The sequence below is a fragment of the Artemia franciscana genome, chromosome 9, assembly GCF_032884065.1.
Source record: "Artemia franciscana chromosome 9, ASM3288406v1, whole genome shotgun sequence".
In the NCBI taxonomy this organism is placed as follows: domain Eukaryota; kingdom Metazoa; phylum Arthropoda; class Branchiopoda; order Anostraca; family Artemiidae; genus Artemia; species Artemia franciscana.
This window is the reverse complement of record NC_088871.1, coordinates 25,737,887-25,752,561: the sequence shown is the minus strand read 5'-3', so window position 1 is coordinate 25,752,561 and position 14,675 is coordinate 25,737,887. Positions and strand designations below refer to the sequence as shown.

The 14,675-nt window shown below is 36.4% G+C and overlaps 1 protein-coding gene across 4 annotated transcripts in view; it reads right to left on the bottom strand.

Moving 5' to 3' along the window:
- Positions 1–14,675, bottom strand: part of LOC136031200 (protein madd-4-like) — a 369,461-nt gene that overhangs the window by 301,154 nt on the left and 53,632 nt on the right. For all 4 annotated transcript variants that reach the window (XM_065710561.1, XM_065710563.1, XM_065710562.1 and 1 more), the window contains exon 3: positions 8,293–8,439. In XM_065710561.1, the coding sequence (XP_065566633.1) occupies positions 8,293–8,439 (147 nt within the window). The remainder of the gene's footprint in view (positions 1–8,292; positions 8,440–14,675) is intronic.

Genomic DNA, 14,675 nt, shown 5'->3' with positions numbered 1-14,675 from the left:
ATTGGTAGGCGTGTCTGGGACCTGCACAAATTGACTTGATAACAGTCGTTTCCCCGATTCAACCATCTGGGGGGGGGCTGGAGGGAGAGGAAAAATTGAAAAAATGAGGTATTTTTAACTTACGAATGGGTGATCGGATCTTAACGAAATTTTATATTTAGAAGGATCTCGCGTCTCAGAGCTCTTATTTTAAATCCCGACCGTATCTGGTGATATTGAGGGGAATTAGAGGGGGAATGGGGAATCTTGGAAAACGCTTAGAGTGGAGGGATCTGGATAAAACTTGGTGAGAAGAATAAGCATAAGTCCTAGATACTGATTGACATAATCGGAGTGAAACCGTTCTCTTTGGGAGGGGGGTCGGAAAAATTAGAAAAATTGAGGTATTTTTAACTTACGAACGGGTAACCGGGTCTTGACGAAATTTGATATTTAGAAGGAATTCACGTCTCAGAGCTCTTATTTTAAATCCTAACCAGATTTGGTGATATTGGGGGGAGTTGGAGGGAAAACTGGAAATCTTGTAAAACGCTTAGAGCGGAGAGATTGGGATGAAACTTGGTGGGTAGAATAAGCAAATGTCGTAGATATGTGATTGATGTAACCGGACTGGATCTGCTCTCTTTTGGGGAGGTGGGGGGGGTCCAGTGCTTTGGTGAGTTCGGTGCTTCTTGACGTGCTAGGACGATAAAAATTGGTAGGCGTGTCAGAGACGTGCACAAATTGACACGATAAGTTGTTTTCTCTGATTTGACCATCTGAGGGGCTAAGGGGACAGGAAAAATTAGAAATAATGAGGTATTTTTAACTTACGAGTGGATGATCGGATCTTAATGAATTTTGATATTTAGAAGGATCTCGTGTCTCGGATCTCTTATTCTAAATCCCGACCGGCATTAAGCCCCTGATTTTCTTTTTAAATCAATATATTGATTCTTAGAATTTTGCTAGAGCTCATGCCATATTAGCTCTTGGCTCTTCCGACCTCGTCACAAGTGCTATATGAGCTCTTAGCTCTTGTTATAAAAGGGATGTTCATACAAACTTTGGAGAAGACTCATTCCATTGGAAATTGAAATTTCAAGTTCATTTTTGAAGAATCAATGGTAATCAGAGGACAATCAGCCTCTCCCTCTTAACCACCATTTCCCCCAAAATGCATTCGATAAAAAAAAGTTGTTTTTTACTATAGTTTAAAGGTTAGCTAGCCATGACTCTGGGGCTAACAATCCCATCAGCAGCTCCTGGAGCAAGGGCTGTAAGTATAGCTGGTTACTCAATGTTAACCCATGAGGTTTTCATGGAAAATGTTTTTGTTTGAACTTGGGGGGGGGGTTCTCATTCGATTGGAAATCAAAAAAATTCAGTACTCCTTTCAAGAGTTGAAAGTGATCGAAGGGCTTCCACGTCCACCCTTTTTTACCAAATACAACCATTAATAGTTTTGAGATGAACATTTTATTTAAACAGTTAAAAGATTAAATAACTATGCCTCCAGGGTTCACAACCTCTAGCCCCTGGTGCAAGGGCTGTAAGTTATGCAAGTTCCCTATTGTTAACATACAAGGTGTTTTTTATCAGGAAAAGAGGGAGTGTTTCATCATATAAATAAAAAAACATGGAGGATTAAGGTCAAACCTTAGGGAAATGTTAAGAAGAATATCACTAGAATGTTAAGAACGAAATACCAGCAATTTCTACAATGGCCGATGGTATCAGCGGTCACATCGTTCGGAAAATGCTTAGGAACATCTTCAACTAAATCACGAGGTACTTAGTACATCCAGTCTTACAAGACGACGTGTTTGCAACGTGTCGACAACAGGTGAGTGTATAAACCTGAGGGTATGAAGTTTAAACTTTCAGGACATATAGAAGAAATGTTGAAAAAAAGGCTAGAGTGCAACCAGTCCCCCTCCCATATCCTTTTTAGATGCAATCTCCTCAAAGACATCTGATCAAAATTTGTTATCTAGATTCACAAAGGTCAAATATTTTCAACATATTTATTTATTACTTAACGTCCAAAAAGGTCTGATTCATCTGAAAAAAAGAAAAATAAATCAGCTTTGACGGTTTGTCAAGATCGGATCTTCTTTTTATTTTTTTTGCAAAAATCATAACAAATCTTTTTTATGAATGATCTTGACAGGTGTTTATATCATGACTTTAAGAAACAAACCATTCCAACAAAGTTGAACATGTAAAAATTCTAACTTGTGTTTTACCCAATGATATTGCCTCATATTTTTAGAATGCTGAAAAATCGAGTTCAGTGGCTCAGCTGCACGATGGTTCGGTACACAATGGTTAAGTTGCAAGGTGGTTCAGTTGCACCTCGGTTCAGTTGTACTGTGGTTCAGGTAAACGGAGTTCAGTTGCACGGTAGTTCAGTTACACGGAGGTTCAGTTATACGGTGTTTCAGTTACAGGGGTTCAGTTGCTCGTGGTTTAATTACCCGCAAACCTGATATTAGATTTGGTAGTGAAAGGGTACACTATCAAACTGAAGAATATTCATGAATGGTTTTTTCATTAAAAATGTTCACGCAAACAATTTTTTTAGGGCCCTTCTCGAGGGTCGTGGTATTAATTTAATTCCTTCTGCAGAACTTTGCCTGTATCTAACATTTTTAAGACAACATAGCCTATTTTCTCTTTTTTTTCCAAAGCTTTATTCCTCGCCATTTATGGTCGATAAAAAGAAGAACATTAAATGAGCGAGGCCGACCGTCTCAAATGTTTACATCAGTCTAAGCATTCTTTTACCCCTGTATCCAAAGCATGCTTTTTGTGTTATTAAATTTGAAGCCAGTAGCAGCAGCAATAATGGTAATATTAAAATAAAGGTTATAGACCAATAAAAAGGAACGTCATTGAAACAAGAAAAACAACGGCTCTGCATGATGTGATTATGTGAATACGAGACATTGCCAATTTGCTGTTATAAAGATAATGTGACAGTTTGATTGCTTCGATAGACAATATACCCACTGACAAGGCTGAATTAATAAAGTGACTCTTATTTAAGATGGCAGAAGAGCCCTTCCAAGGAGTTTGAACTTACTAGACTGACACCAAGCAGGTACAAAGGGGGCCTCCGGATTCATCCGAGCAACTGGAGTTGTTTGGCACTTTAGTATTCCCACAATTTCTTACATTCACCTACATAGTGAATTCACTTTCTTTGGTTTAGAATTTAGTCCCTCCTCTTCCGTCTCTACTCTCAGAAATTAATAAAAAAAAAGTTTTCTAAATGAAAGTAAGAAGCAACATTAAAACTTAAAACGAATAGAAATTACTCTGTATATGAAAGGGGCTTTTCCTCCTCAACGCCCCGCTCTTTACGCTAAAGTTTGACTCTTTCTCTTAACTCTGTTTTTAAAACAGTAAGAAACTTTAGCGTAAAGAGCGGGGCGTTGAGGAGGAAAAGCCCCTTTCATATACGGATTAATTTCTGTTCGTTTTAAGTTTTAATGTTGCTCCTTACTTTCATTTAAGAAAACTTGTTTTTTTATTTAATTTCTGGACCTTTTTGACTTAATCCCAGGTTTGATCTTGGCTCTCCGAACATAAATAATTAAAACAAAATTTGCATAATTATTAATTGCAATTAATCGGAAGATTTTGAGAAAAAAAGAGCGAGTAAGGAAGTCTAGTTTTTTCCAATTTTTTGATTACTTAAAAAAGCAACTAAGACTTTTAATTTTTTACAAACGTTTTCATTGGTAAAAAATATACGTAGCTTACGAATTAATTTACGGAACGAACTTCTATATTGGTAAGTTTTAATTGCGTGTATGAGGGGGTTCAACCCTCGTCAATACCTCGCTCTTTACCCTGAAGCTTAAATTTTGTCCCAATTCCTTAAGAATGATCTCTGAATCACAAAGGTTGTAGAATAAATAGTTGAAATTACTATAAATACTTTAGCGTAAAGAGTGAGGTATAACGAGGAGGTAAACCCCTCATATACGTAATAATTTTTGTTCGTTTTAAGTTTTAATGCTACTCCTTACTTTCAGTAGAAAAAACTTTTCATATTTATTTTTTCATTGTTTTTTTTTCAAATAATGCTAGAAAACCCTGCGCCCCCTTCATTGAAATTATCTTCCCCCATGGCAAGTTTCTCCATGGAAATATCCTTCCACGTGACCCCCCCAATCTCCCCCCTAAGCAAAAAAAATCCCCCTGAAAACGTCTGTACACTTCTCAGTAACCATTACTATATCTAAACACAGGTCAAAGTTTGTAGCTTGCAGCCCCTCCCACGGGGACTGCGGGGGAGTAAGTCGTCCCTAAAGACATGGTTATTAGGTTTTTCGACTATGGTGAATAAATTGGCTATCTCAAAATTTTGATCCGGTGACTTTTGGGGAAAAATGAGCGTGGGAGGGGGCCTAGGTGCCCTGCAATTTTTGGTCACTTAAAAAGGGCACTAGAACTTTTAATTTCCGTTAAAATGACCCCTCTCGCGATATTCTAGGACCACTCAGTAGATACGATAATTGCTGGGAAAAAATCAAAAAAACACATAAAAACAAGAGCTAAGCGCTCATATGCCTTTTGAGACGAGGCAAGAAGAGCTAAGAGCCAAGAGATCATATCGTATGAGCTCTAACAAAATTCTATGAATCAATAGATGGATTTAAAAGGAAAATAAGAGGCTTAATGCCGGTCAGGATTTAAAATAAGAGCTCTGAGTCACAATGTCCTTCTAAATATCAAAATTCATTTAGATCCGATAACCCACTCGTAAGTTATCAATACCTCATTTTTCCTAATTTTTCCTCTCCCTTTAGCCCCCCAGATGGTCGAATCTAGGAAAACGACTTTATCAAGTCAATTTGTACAGCTCCCTGACACGCCTACCAATTTTCATCGTCCTCACACATCCAGAAGCACCAAAATCGCCAAATCACTGAACCCCCCCAACTCCCCCAAAGAGAGTGAATCCAGTACAGTTCCGTCAATCACGTAACAAGGACATTTGCTTATTCTACCCACCAAGCTACTCCCCCCCATGTGAAATGATCTGGTCAGGATCTGAAATAAGAACTTGAGACATGAATTCCTTCTAAATATCAAATTTAATTAAGATCCGATCACCTATTCGTAAGATAAAAATACCCAAATTTTCACGTTTTCCAAGAATTCCGGTTTCCCCTCCAACTCCCCCCAATATCACAGATTCTGGTCGGAATTGAAAATTAGAGCTTTAAAGCACAAGATCCTTCTAAATATCAGGTTTCTTTAAGCTCTGGTCACCCTTTCGTAAGTTACAAATACCTCATTTTTCAAAATTACCCCTCCCCCTAACTCCACCAAAGAGAGAAGATCCGGTCCGGTTATGTCAGTCACGCATCTTAGACAGGTTTTATTCTTCCCATCCAGTTTCATCCTGATCTCACCGCTTTAAGTATTTGCTAAGATTTCCAGTCCCCCCCCAACTGCCCCCCAATTATGCTAGATCCGGTTGAGATTTAAAATAAGAGATCTGAATTACGAGGTCCTTCTAAATGTGAAGTTTCATGAAGATCCGATCACTTCTTCGTAAGTTAAAAATACGTCATTTTCCTAATTTTTCAGAATTAACCCCCCCCCCCTTAATAGGACGGATCCATTCCAATTATTCAAATCACGTATCTAAGACTTCTGCTTATTTTTCCCACCAAGTTTCATCCCGATCCCTCCAATCTAAGCGTTTTCCATGATTTTAGGTTCCCCCACCCCAAACTCCCCCCAATGTCACCAGATCCGCTCGGGATTTAAAATAAGAGCTTCGAGACACGATATCCTTCTAAATATCAAATTTCATTAAGATCCGACACCTTTTCGTAAGATAAAAATACCCCAATTTTCACGTTTTTCAAGAATTCCTGTTTTCCCCTCCAGCTCCCCCCAATGTCGCAGATTCTGGTCGGAATTTAAAATTAGAGCTTTAAAGCACAAGATCCTTCAAAATATCAAATTTCATAAGATCTGGTCACCCTTTCGTAATTCACAAATACCTCAATTTTCAAAATTACCCCCCACCCCCCACCCCCAACTCCACCATAGAGAGCAGATCCGGTCTGGTTATGTCAGTCACGTATCTTAGACAGGTTTTCATTCTTCCCATCCAGTATCATCCTCATCTCACCGCTTTAAGTATTTTCTAAGATTTTCCATCCCCCCCGACTCCCCCCCCCCCAATTACGCTGGATCCAGTTGAGATTTAAAATAAGAGATCTGAGTTACAAGATACTTCCAGATATGAAGTTTCATGAAAATCCGATCACTCCTTCGTAATGTAAATCACGTATCTAAGACTTCTGCTTATTTGTCCCACCCAGTTTCATCCCGATCCCTCCAATCTAAGCGTTTTCCATGATTTTAGGTTCCCCACGCCAAATTCCCCCCAATGTCACCAGATCCGGTCGGGATTGAAAATAAGAGCTTTGAGACACAATATCCTTCTAAATATCAAATTTCATTGAGATCCAATCACCCGTTCGTAAGTTAAAAATACCTCATTTTTTCAGAATTACCCCCCCCCCAACTACCCCAAAGAGAGTATATCCATTCCGGTTTTGTCAATCATGTATCTAGGAATTGTACTTATTTTTCCCACCAAGTTTCATCCCGATACCTAATATACCCCCCCCCAATAGAGTGGATCCGTTCCAATTATGTAAATCACGTATCTAAGACTTCTGCTTATATCCCCCACCAAATTTCATCCCGATCCCTCCACTCTAAGTGTTTTCCACGTTTTAGGTTTCCCACTCCCAACTCCCCCCAATGTCACTAGATCCGATTGGGATTTAACATAAGAGCTCTGAGACAAAATATCCTTCTAACTGACAAATTTCATTGAGAACCGATCACGCGTTTGTAAGTTGCAAATACCTCGTTTTTCTAATTTTTCATAATTACCCCCCCCCCCCAACTACCCCAAAGAGAGCGGATCCATTCCGGTTATGTCAATCATGTATCTAGGACTTGTGCTGATTTTTCCCACCAAGTTTCATCCCAATCCCTCCAATCTGAGTGTTTTCCAAGTTTTAGGTTTCCCCCTTTCAACCCCCCCCCCCCCCCAATGTCACCAGATCCAGTCGGGATTTAAAATAAGAGCTCCGAGACACGATATCTTTCTAAATATTAAATTGCATTGAGATCCAATCACCCGTTCGTAAGTTAAAAATACCTCATTTTTTCTAATTTTTCAGAATTACCCCCCCCCCCAACTACCCCAAAGAGAGTATATCCATTCCGGTTTTGTCAATCATGTATCTAGGAATTGTACTTATTTTTCCCACCAAGTTTCATCCCGATACCTAATATACCCCCCCCCCCCCAATAGAGTGGATCCGTTCCAATTATGTAAATCACGTATCTAAGACTTCTGCTTATATCCCCCACCAAATTTCATCCCGATCCCTCCACTCTAAGTGTTTTCCACGTTTTAGGTTTCCCACTCCCAACTCCCCCCAATGTCACTAGATCCGATTGGGATTTAACATAAGAGCTCTGAGACAAAATATCCTTCTAACTGACAAATTTCATTGAGAACCGATCACGCGTTTGTAAGTTGCAAATACCTCGTTTTTCTAATTTTTCATAATTACCCCCCCCCCCAACTACCCCAAAGAGAGCGGATCCATTCCGGTTATGTCAATCATGTATCTAGGACTTGTGCTGATTTTTCCCACCAAGTTTCATCCCAATCCCTCCAATCTGAGTGTTTTCCAAGTTTTAGGTTTCCCCCTTTCAACCCCCCCCCCCCCAATGTCACCAGATCCAGTCGGGATTTAAAATAAGAGCTCCGAGACACGATATCTTTCTAAATATTAAATTGCATTGAGATCCAATCACCCGTTCGTAAGTTAAAAATACCTTATTTTTCTAATTTTTCAGAATTACCCCCCCCCCCCCGACTACCCCAAAGAAAGCGGATCCGTTCCGGTTATGTCAATCATGTATCTCGGACTTGTGCTTATTTTTCCCACCAAGTTTTTCCCACCAAGACGTGCTTCTAAATATGAAGTTTCATGAAGATCCGATCACTCCTTCGTAAGTAAAAAAAACGTCATTTTTTCTAATTTTTCAGAAGTTAGCTAGTAATTTTTAGCTAGTTTTTAAGCTAGTAATTTTTTCAGTTTACCCTTTTATTACTTTTGGGGGTGGGATTCAAGCCTTCAATAAACATAAATAAAGGAAGGGGACACTATTCTAAGATTTTGTTTTTTCGACACTGTTCGCTCAAATTCAATAGGGCTTTTTTTCTTTGAGAAGTAGGGTTAAACGTACTTGATGAGTATTGCAAAGCTGGTACCGTGTTAATGCCCCGTCACATTTGTTATCCACACAGGCACGAGATGAATATTGAACACCACCGTCACATGACCGAGAACAGGGACTCCATTCTGACCATTCTGTCCACTTGCAACAAACGACCTAAAAAAGAAAGACATTTATTGTAATAGTGACCGATATAGATCAGAACGTTCCAAGATAACATATACCATAACATATCTATCTATCTATCTATACCATAATATTAAAACGTCAGCATTATTAGGAAATATAAAACAACTAGCTGTTGGGGTGGCGCTTCGCGCCACCCCAACACCTAGTCGGTGGGGGCGCTTCGCGCCCCCCCCCCCAAGCCCCCCCGCGCGCGTAAGTCGTTACGCGCCATATTAGTTACGCGCCATTGTAGTTGTGTCCCTATGTCCCACCTGTGAATATAGATATATATATATATATATATATATATATATATATATATATATATATATATATATATATATATATATATATATATATATATATATATATATATATATATATATATATATATATATGTTTTTAACTACGTAAAACTTGCGAATATACAACATTCTTTGCTGTCCCATTGTCTGTGCATATAAATAGATTTTCAGGTTTACCGACTCTTGAACATGCAACATATAATGGTCCATGGGAAAACAATCCGTATTCAGATCTATACCTCATGATTCTAATGATTGCCCTTGAGCTTTGTTGATGGTGATTGCTAATCGACCATTCCCTGAGTCGCCATCGTCATTTATATATCCCCCTGTGCACCCCGGCGTCCCCTTTGTAGTTATGTCCCTGTGTCCCGGTCGTCATTTATATTCCCTGTGTCCCGGTCGTCATTTGTGTCCCGGTGTTCCAGTCTGTGATTTCTCTTTGAGTGTCCCGGGCGTCATTTATATTCCTTGTGTCCCGGTGTCCCGGTCGTCATTTATATCCCCCTGTGCCCCCCGACGTCCCCATTGTAGTTGTGTCCCTGTGTCCCGGTCGTCATTTATATTCCCTGTGTCCCGGTCGTCATTTGTATCCCGGTGTCCCGGTCTGTATATACATTCGTTTTTTAGTTTTGTTTTTCTCCTTTATTTTTTTCCTTTTTTCTTTTTTTTCTTTTTTAGTTTATTCAGATTTTTAGATTTTTTAGTTTTTTTATTAGTTTTTAGTTTTTTTGTAGTTTTTACCATTTTTTTAGTTTTTTTAGTTTTGTTTTTTACTTATGTCCTGGTCGTCATTTATACTCCCTGTGTCCCGGTCGTCATTTGTGTCTCGGTGCTTTGTTGATTGCTAATTTATATTATATTTATATTTATATTTTTTATATTTATTAATATTTTTTTAGTTTTCTTTTTCTCTTATTTTTCAGTTTTTTCCTTTTTTTAGTTTTTTCTTTTTTAGTTTTTAGTTTTTTTTTGTTTTTTACCTTTTTTTAGTTTTTTTAGTTTTTTTAGTTTTTTAGTTTTTTTATTAGTTTTTAGTTTTTGCCTTTTTTTAGTTTTTCAGTTTTTTTTAGTTTTTAGTTTTTTACCTTTTTTTAGTTTTTTTTAGTTTTTTAGCTTTTTTAGTTTTTTTTCTTTTTAGTTTTTTTTGTAGTTTTTACCTTTTTTAGTTTTTTTTCTTCTTTTGTATTAGTGTGAAATAATTCAGACGTCATATGCGGACAAACACGACGTCACTCGACAGACAGACAGACAGACATAACCCACAAAAAACTTATTTTTATATATATTTATTCATATTTTTTTAGTTTTCTTTTTCTCTTTTATTTTTCAGTTTTTTCCTTTTTTTTAGTTTTTTCTTTTTTAGTTTTTAGTTTTTTTAGTTTTTTACCTTTTTTTAGTTTTTTTTAGTTTTTTTAGTTTTTTAGCTTTTTTAGTTTTTTTATTAGTTTTTATTTTTTTTGTAGTTTTTGCCTTTTTTTATTTTTTTCAGTTTTTTTTAGTTATTAGATTTTTACCTTTTTTTAGTTTTTTTTAGTTTTTTAGCTTTTTTAGTTTTTTTTTCTTTTTAGTTTTTTTTTGTAGTTTTTACCTTTTTTAGTTTTTTTCTTCTTTTGTATTAGTGTGAAATAATTCAGACGTCATATGCGGACAAACGTGACGTCACCTGATCCATCCACAGATCCACACACAGACAACTTATTTTTATATATATAGATATGTTAAAATGTGGTTTCCAAGACAGCTTAAGGTCTAACTATCTCTGCGCAAAGAATGAATTTTAAAACAGAAGACCAATATTTTGTCGAGGAAATTAATTATACTCGTCGTGTGGTAATTCTCAGCATTTTCCCCCTATCAAATCTGCGATCCAATATATTCAAAAGCAGTAAAATGTCTCATTTCGTAAAAATTATCATTTTGTCAAATCTCTCATCCTATACTTATTATGCGTCATATCTCAATAGCCCGACGAACATCGACAAGAAGGAATAAATATAAATACCAATATTAACATAACAATAACATCAAAATAAAATAGCATTAAAATGGAAAATTAAATAAATATTATATTAAAATAACATTAATAGCATTAATATTAAAATAAAAAAAAACAAATAACGAGAGTGACAGTTTCCGAGTACAATACTGCAAGCAATTTAGACAAAAATGTCATAAATAAAGAACTTTTCTGTTCGTTTAGTTTGTCTTTACGATGAAAGACGCTTTAATATGTTATAACATAAGTGGTAAAATTCTGACAAATAAAAAGTATTTCTATATTCTTACAGATACAATTACTCCATAAGTCCTGTGCACCTCACTGTTATGCACCTCGCGCTGTTATGCATCTCTGTGCACCTCGCGCTGTGCACCTTACTGTTATGGCCCGTGAATCAACAACACCCAACGCTATGCTACTAATGACAGGTCTACATAGGAAAGTCAACATAACAACCCCCTAAAAACACTATCATTAACAAAGGGGGCAGTAGTTAATTGGAAAATCAAATCTGATTTATCAAGATAAGGGCTGAGTTGGCGGAAAGACAAGTCTATAAATCTACCCTCTTTTTAGCGTCGGCATACCCCGAACATTTTTCGGATCGGAAGGATGCAATCATCGGTTAACTAATTTATGAGCTTAACGAAATGTTAAAAAAGAAGTTTGCGACCCATGCTAAAAGGATTTTAAACGCTTATCGCGAAGGTATTTGAAAATTATTAAGTTTATTATGTAACCCTATCAAGTAGGGAGAATTAAAGGGATCGCAGGTAGTGGTCTTAAACCCACAGAAACTAATCAGCTATGGGAAGTTAATTTGAATGATATAAGAGGTATAAGACTTCACACGCCTTCTCTTCAAAAAAGACGAAGAAGGAAAAGGAACACGCTATCGGACAACTAATGTCACAGATATGGGATTAATGATTCCGATAATCGATCAAAAAGTTTTATTCTTTTTGCGTCAGGATGTTTTTCTCCAACAAGCTATTTGAAAATAGATATTCCACTAGGCATAGGGTCCAGGCAAATTTGGACCCTTGTCTCTACTTTCAAGGCATCATACCCTCTCCTTTGTAGGAAAGTCTACTATCTCATCAAGGGATGTACCTGTGCTTAAATGGGGTCAGGGTTCCACGTATCGTAGTTCTCGAACCCAAAGAACGTATTGCAGATTCTTATAACCTTACAAGAGATTTAAATTATTGCTGCTAAGTTTTCGGCGGAAATACTTTTTTCTGATAAGGAAAAAAGATGTAAAAATGTCCGTGTTTAGCTGAAAGAAGTAGCTCCGATTTCCAATAAAGTATTAAAAATCGTAGGAAAACATAAAAAATGTCGAGTTTTATGTGGAAGGCCAAAATCTCTTTACTCGTATAAATGCCTGAGGAAATATTACAGTGGCATTTACATCTTTCAGTTCAAGTTTCTAAAAAAATATATTTGTACCATTCTTGATAACCTCCCCTTGAAACCATGAAGTCAATTAGCAAATACGACCAATTAATAAAGACTTACTAGAGACTCTTAGAATAATCGTGGGGTAACAACAATTCAATTCCCAAGGAGGTGCCAAATATACCGTTTGGTTTTGTGTATGACGGTTATACAAATGGGTATTTTCCAAATCTGGATAGTAAAAGGCTGTCTGAAAAAATTACAGATTAGAAATGGCATGAAATTGATGCACAGAATTATCCTGAGCACTGTTTGGAACATCTGTAGAACCTCAGTTTTACCAAATAAATCCATGTAGAAGTCTAGTAACGAATTCGATACCCACACTCCAGTAATCTGAACCCTACATCCGACATTCACTCACCAATTCCGAAACACAATGGCCTAGATCAGATTCTTCCATTATTCTATTGAAATTTCTACAAGGGGGTCGGACTTTCAAGTAGGGGGAGTTAACCACAAGCATCATTTTTCTATTCAGCCCCAAAAGACCAACAAAAAACTTCATTTGTTATTCAGATGATTGTGTTTATCCTTACCTTGTATTTTCTTCTTCTCGATCTGTATTTTGTGAACTGAACAATACTTGATCAGATTGAAGATATTAAACAGGTACCGACAATAATTACGGAAGAGTAGGGGCGAGAAATTGATAGTTAAGAAATATTTTTAGACATTTAAGTTATCGTTTTTTTTATCAGATTAGGTAAAGCCAAAAAAGCAATGGTTTAGTTGACACGTTCGAGGAAATCTGTTCCAGGAGGAAGGGGGTGTAAATCAGAAAAAATGCAAATTCTCAAGTACACAGGAAATTGGTATAAAAACACTAAAATTCTTGATATTCCAAGGAGAGGGGACGACTCCAAAGGTCTCTCATGCTAATGTCACTGGTCTTGTACCTTAGCATTAACAATGAAAAATATGAATTCTTAAGAAGGGGGTTATTTGAACATTATAAGAGGAGATTTTGCTTGGTTTATATAGAAGTCGACATTACTCTATTCTAGAGGACAGACTAGGGCATCCTTCGTGAAAATTTCCTTCTAAAAAAAAAAAACATTTGATTTTGATTATTTCAAAAAATAGGTGAATACACAAAAATAACGAATTTGAAAAGGCGTTCGATTGCAGTGCGAATGACAGGTGCTACAAATCACAAATCCAGAGATTCTGTTTCGAAGTCTCAGAGAGTAGGTAATTTATGAGATGGTTAAGAAGTTGTTGTTTTTTTACTTTCTTATGGGAAATAGGGCTGGTTTGCGAAAGTACTCGTTCATACATACAATGGGTATATAGTCAATCCGTCTTAATATAAATACATAATTTGCCATGTCGGCCTGGTAATTAAAAACATGATGTCATGTTTTTGTCACAGGTTTGCACCAAGGTTGCATCCTTTTTTCCACATTTTGCTTGTTTCTCCAGATATCTAAAACTTTCTTATTTGTACAAAATTCCTAATATCTCTTTTTCTGGCTTGCGAAAATGACTGGAAAGTGGAGTTCCTGATATTAAAAATTATGTTTTCAGTCTTTTGGAAGCTTTATGTAACTTCCCTTGTACAAACGGCTCATCGCTAATAAGAGTAAAAAAAAGGTACTTTTGTATTATCCAGTATGCACTCGAGAAATGAAGTTAGGTTAATGCTAATGAAATGTGCCAAAATATGATGAAAATACAATACTTTAATAACAAAATTATGGAAACTACAACAAAGAATTATAGTAGGGGGGGGGGGCAAACAGAATGCATTATATTAAATACCTAACATACCCTAACCCAACCAAAATATTATCTCTATACATTAAATATTTAATAAAAATATACCAAAAACGTAGATTTCAACTGAGCCTAAGCTATTTTTTTTTTAATGATGACAGGTATAAACCGGTTATTGTCTGATCTGCAGATCCAAGTTCTCGAGTGTGTTCTGGATAATACCAAGTACCAAAAAAAAAATCAAAACAGCTTTTCAGCTTTTATATCTCCTCCAAAATTTGTATAATTTAGTATAACACCATCGGCATTACTGTGATCGATATAACCAGACATAACTTAACATTAGCTGTTCTTCGGATGCATCTTTAAATAAAAATGTGGAGAGCAAGGCTTTATAAAGTTTCTGTAGACAGTTGCCAAACTTGGCGGTTATAATCAATTTATATTATTATCCTTTTCCTTGACTTTTTCGACCCCATAAAATTTTGACAAGAACTAAATTAAAAGTCCGGAATTCTTAACTTGTCAATTTGTGCGAATTGACAGAGATCATGACAAGAATTAGAGAAACACGTCAATTCGTAAGTCTGTTTACAACTATTCGAATGAATAATTATGTCAGACAGATATAATTTGGGATGTAGGCCTATATTTTCATTCTGATGCAATGGTTAGTTTAAGTCAATTTCAATTTATTCCGAAATTTAAAATCAATAATACGAATGTTACAAGTACAA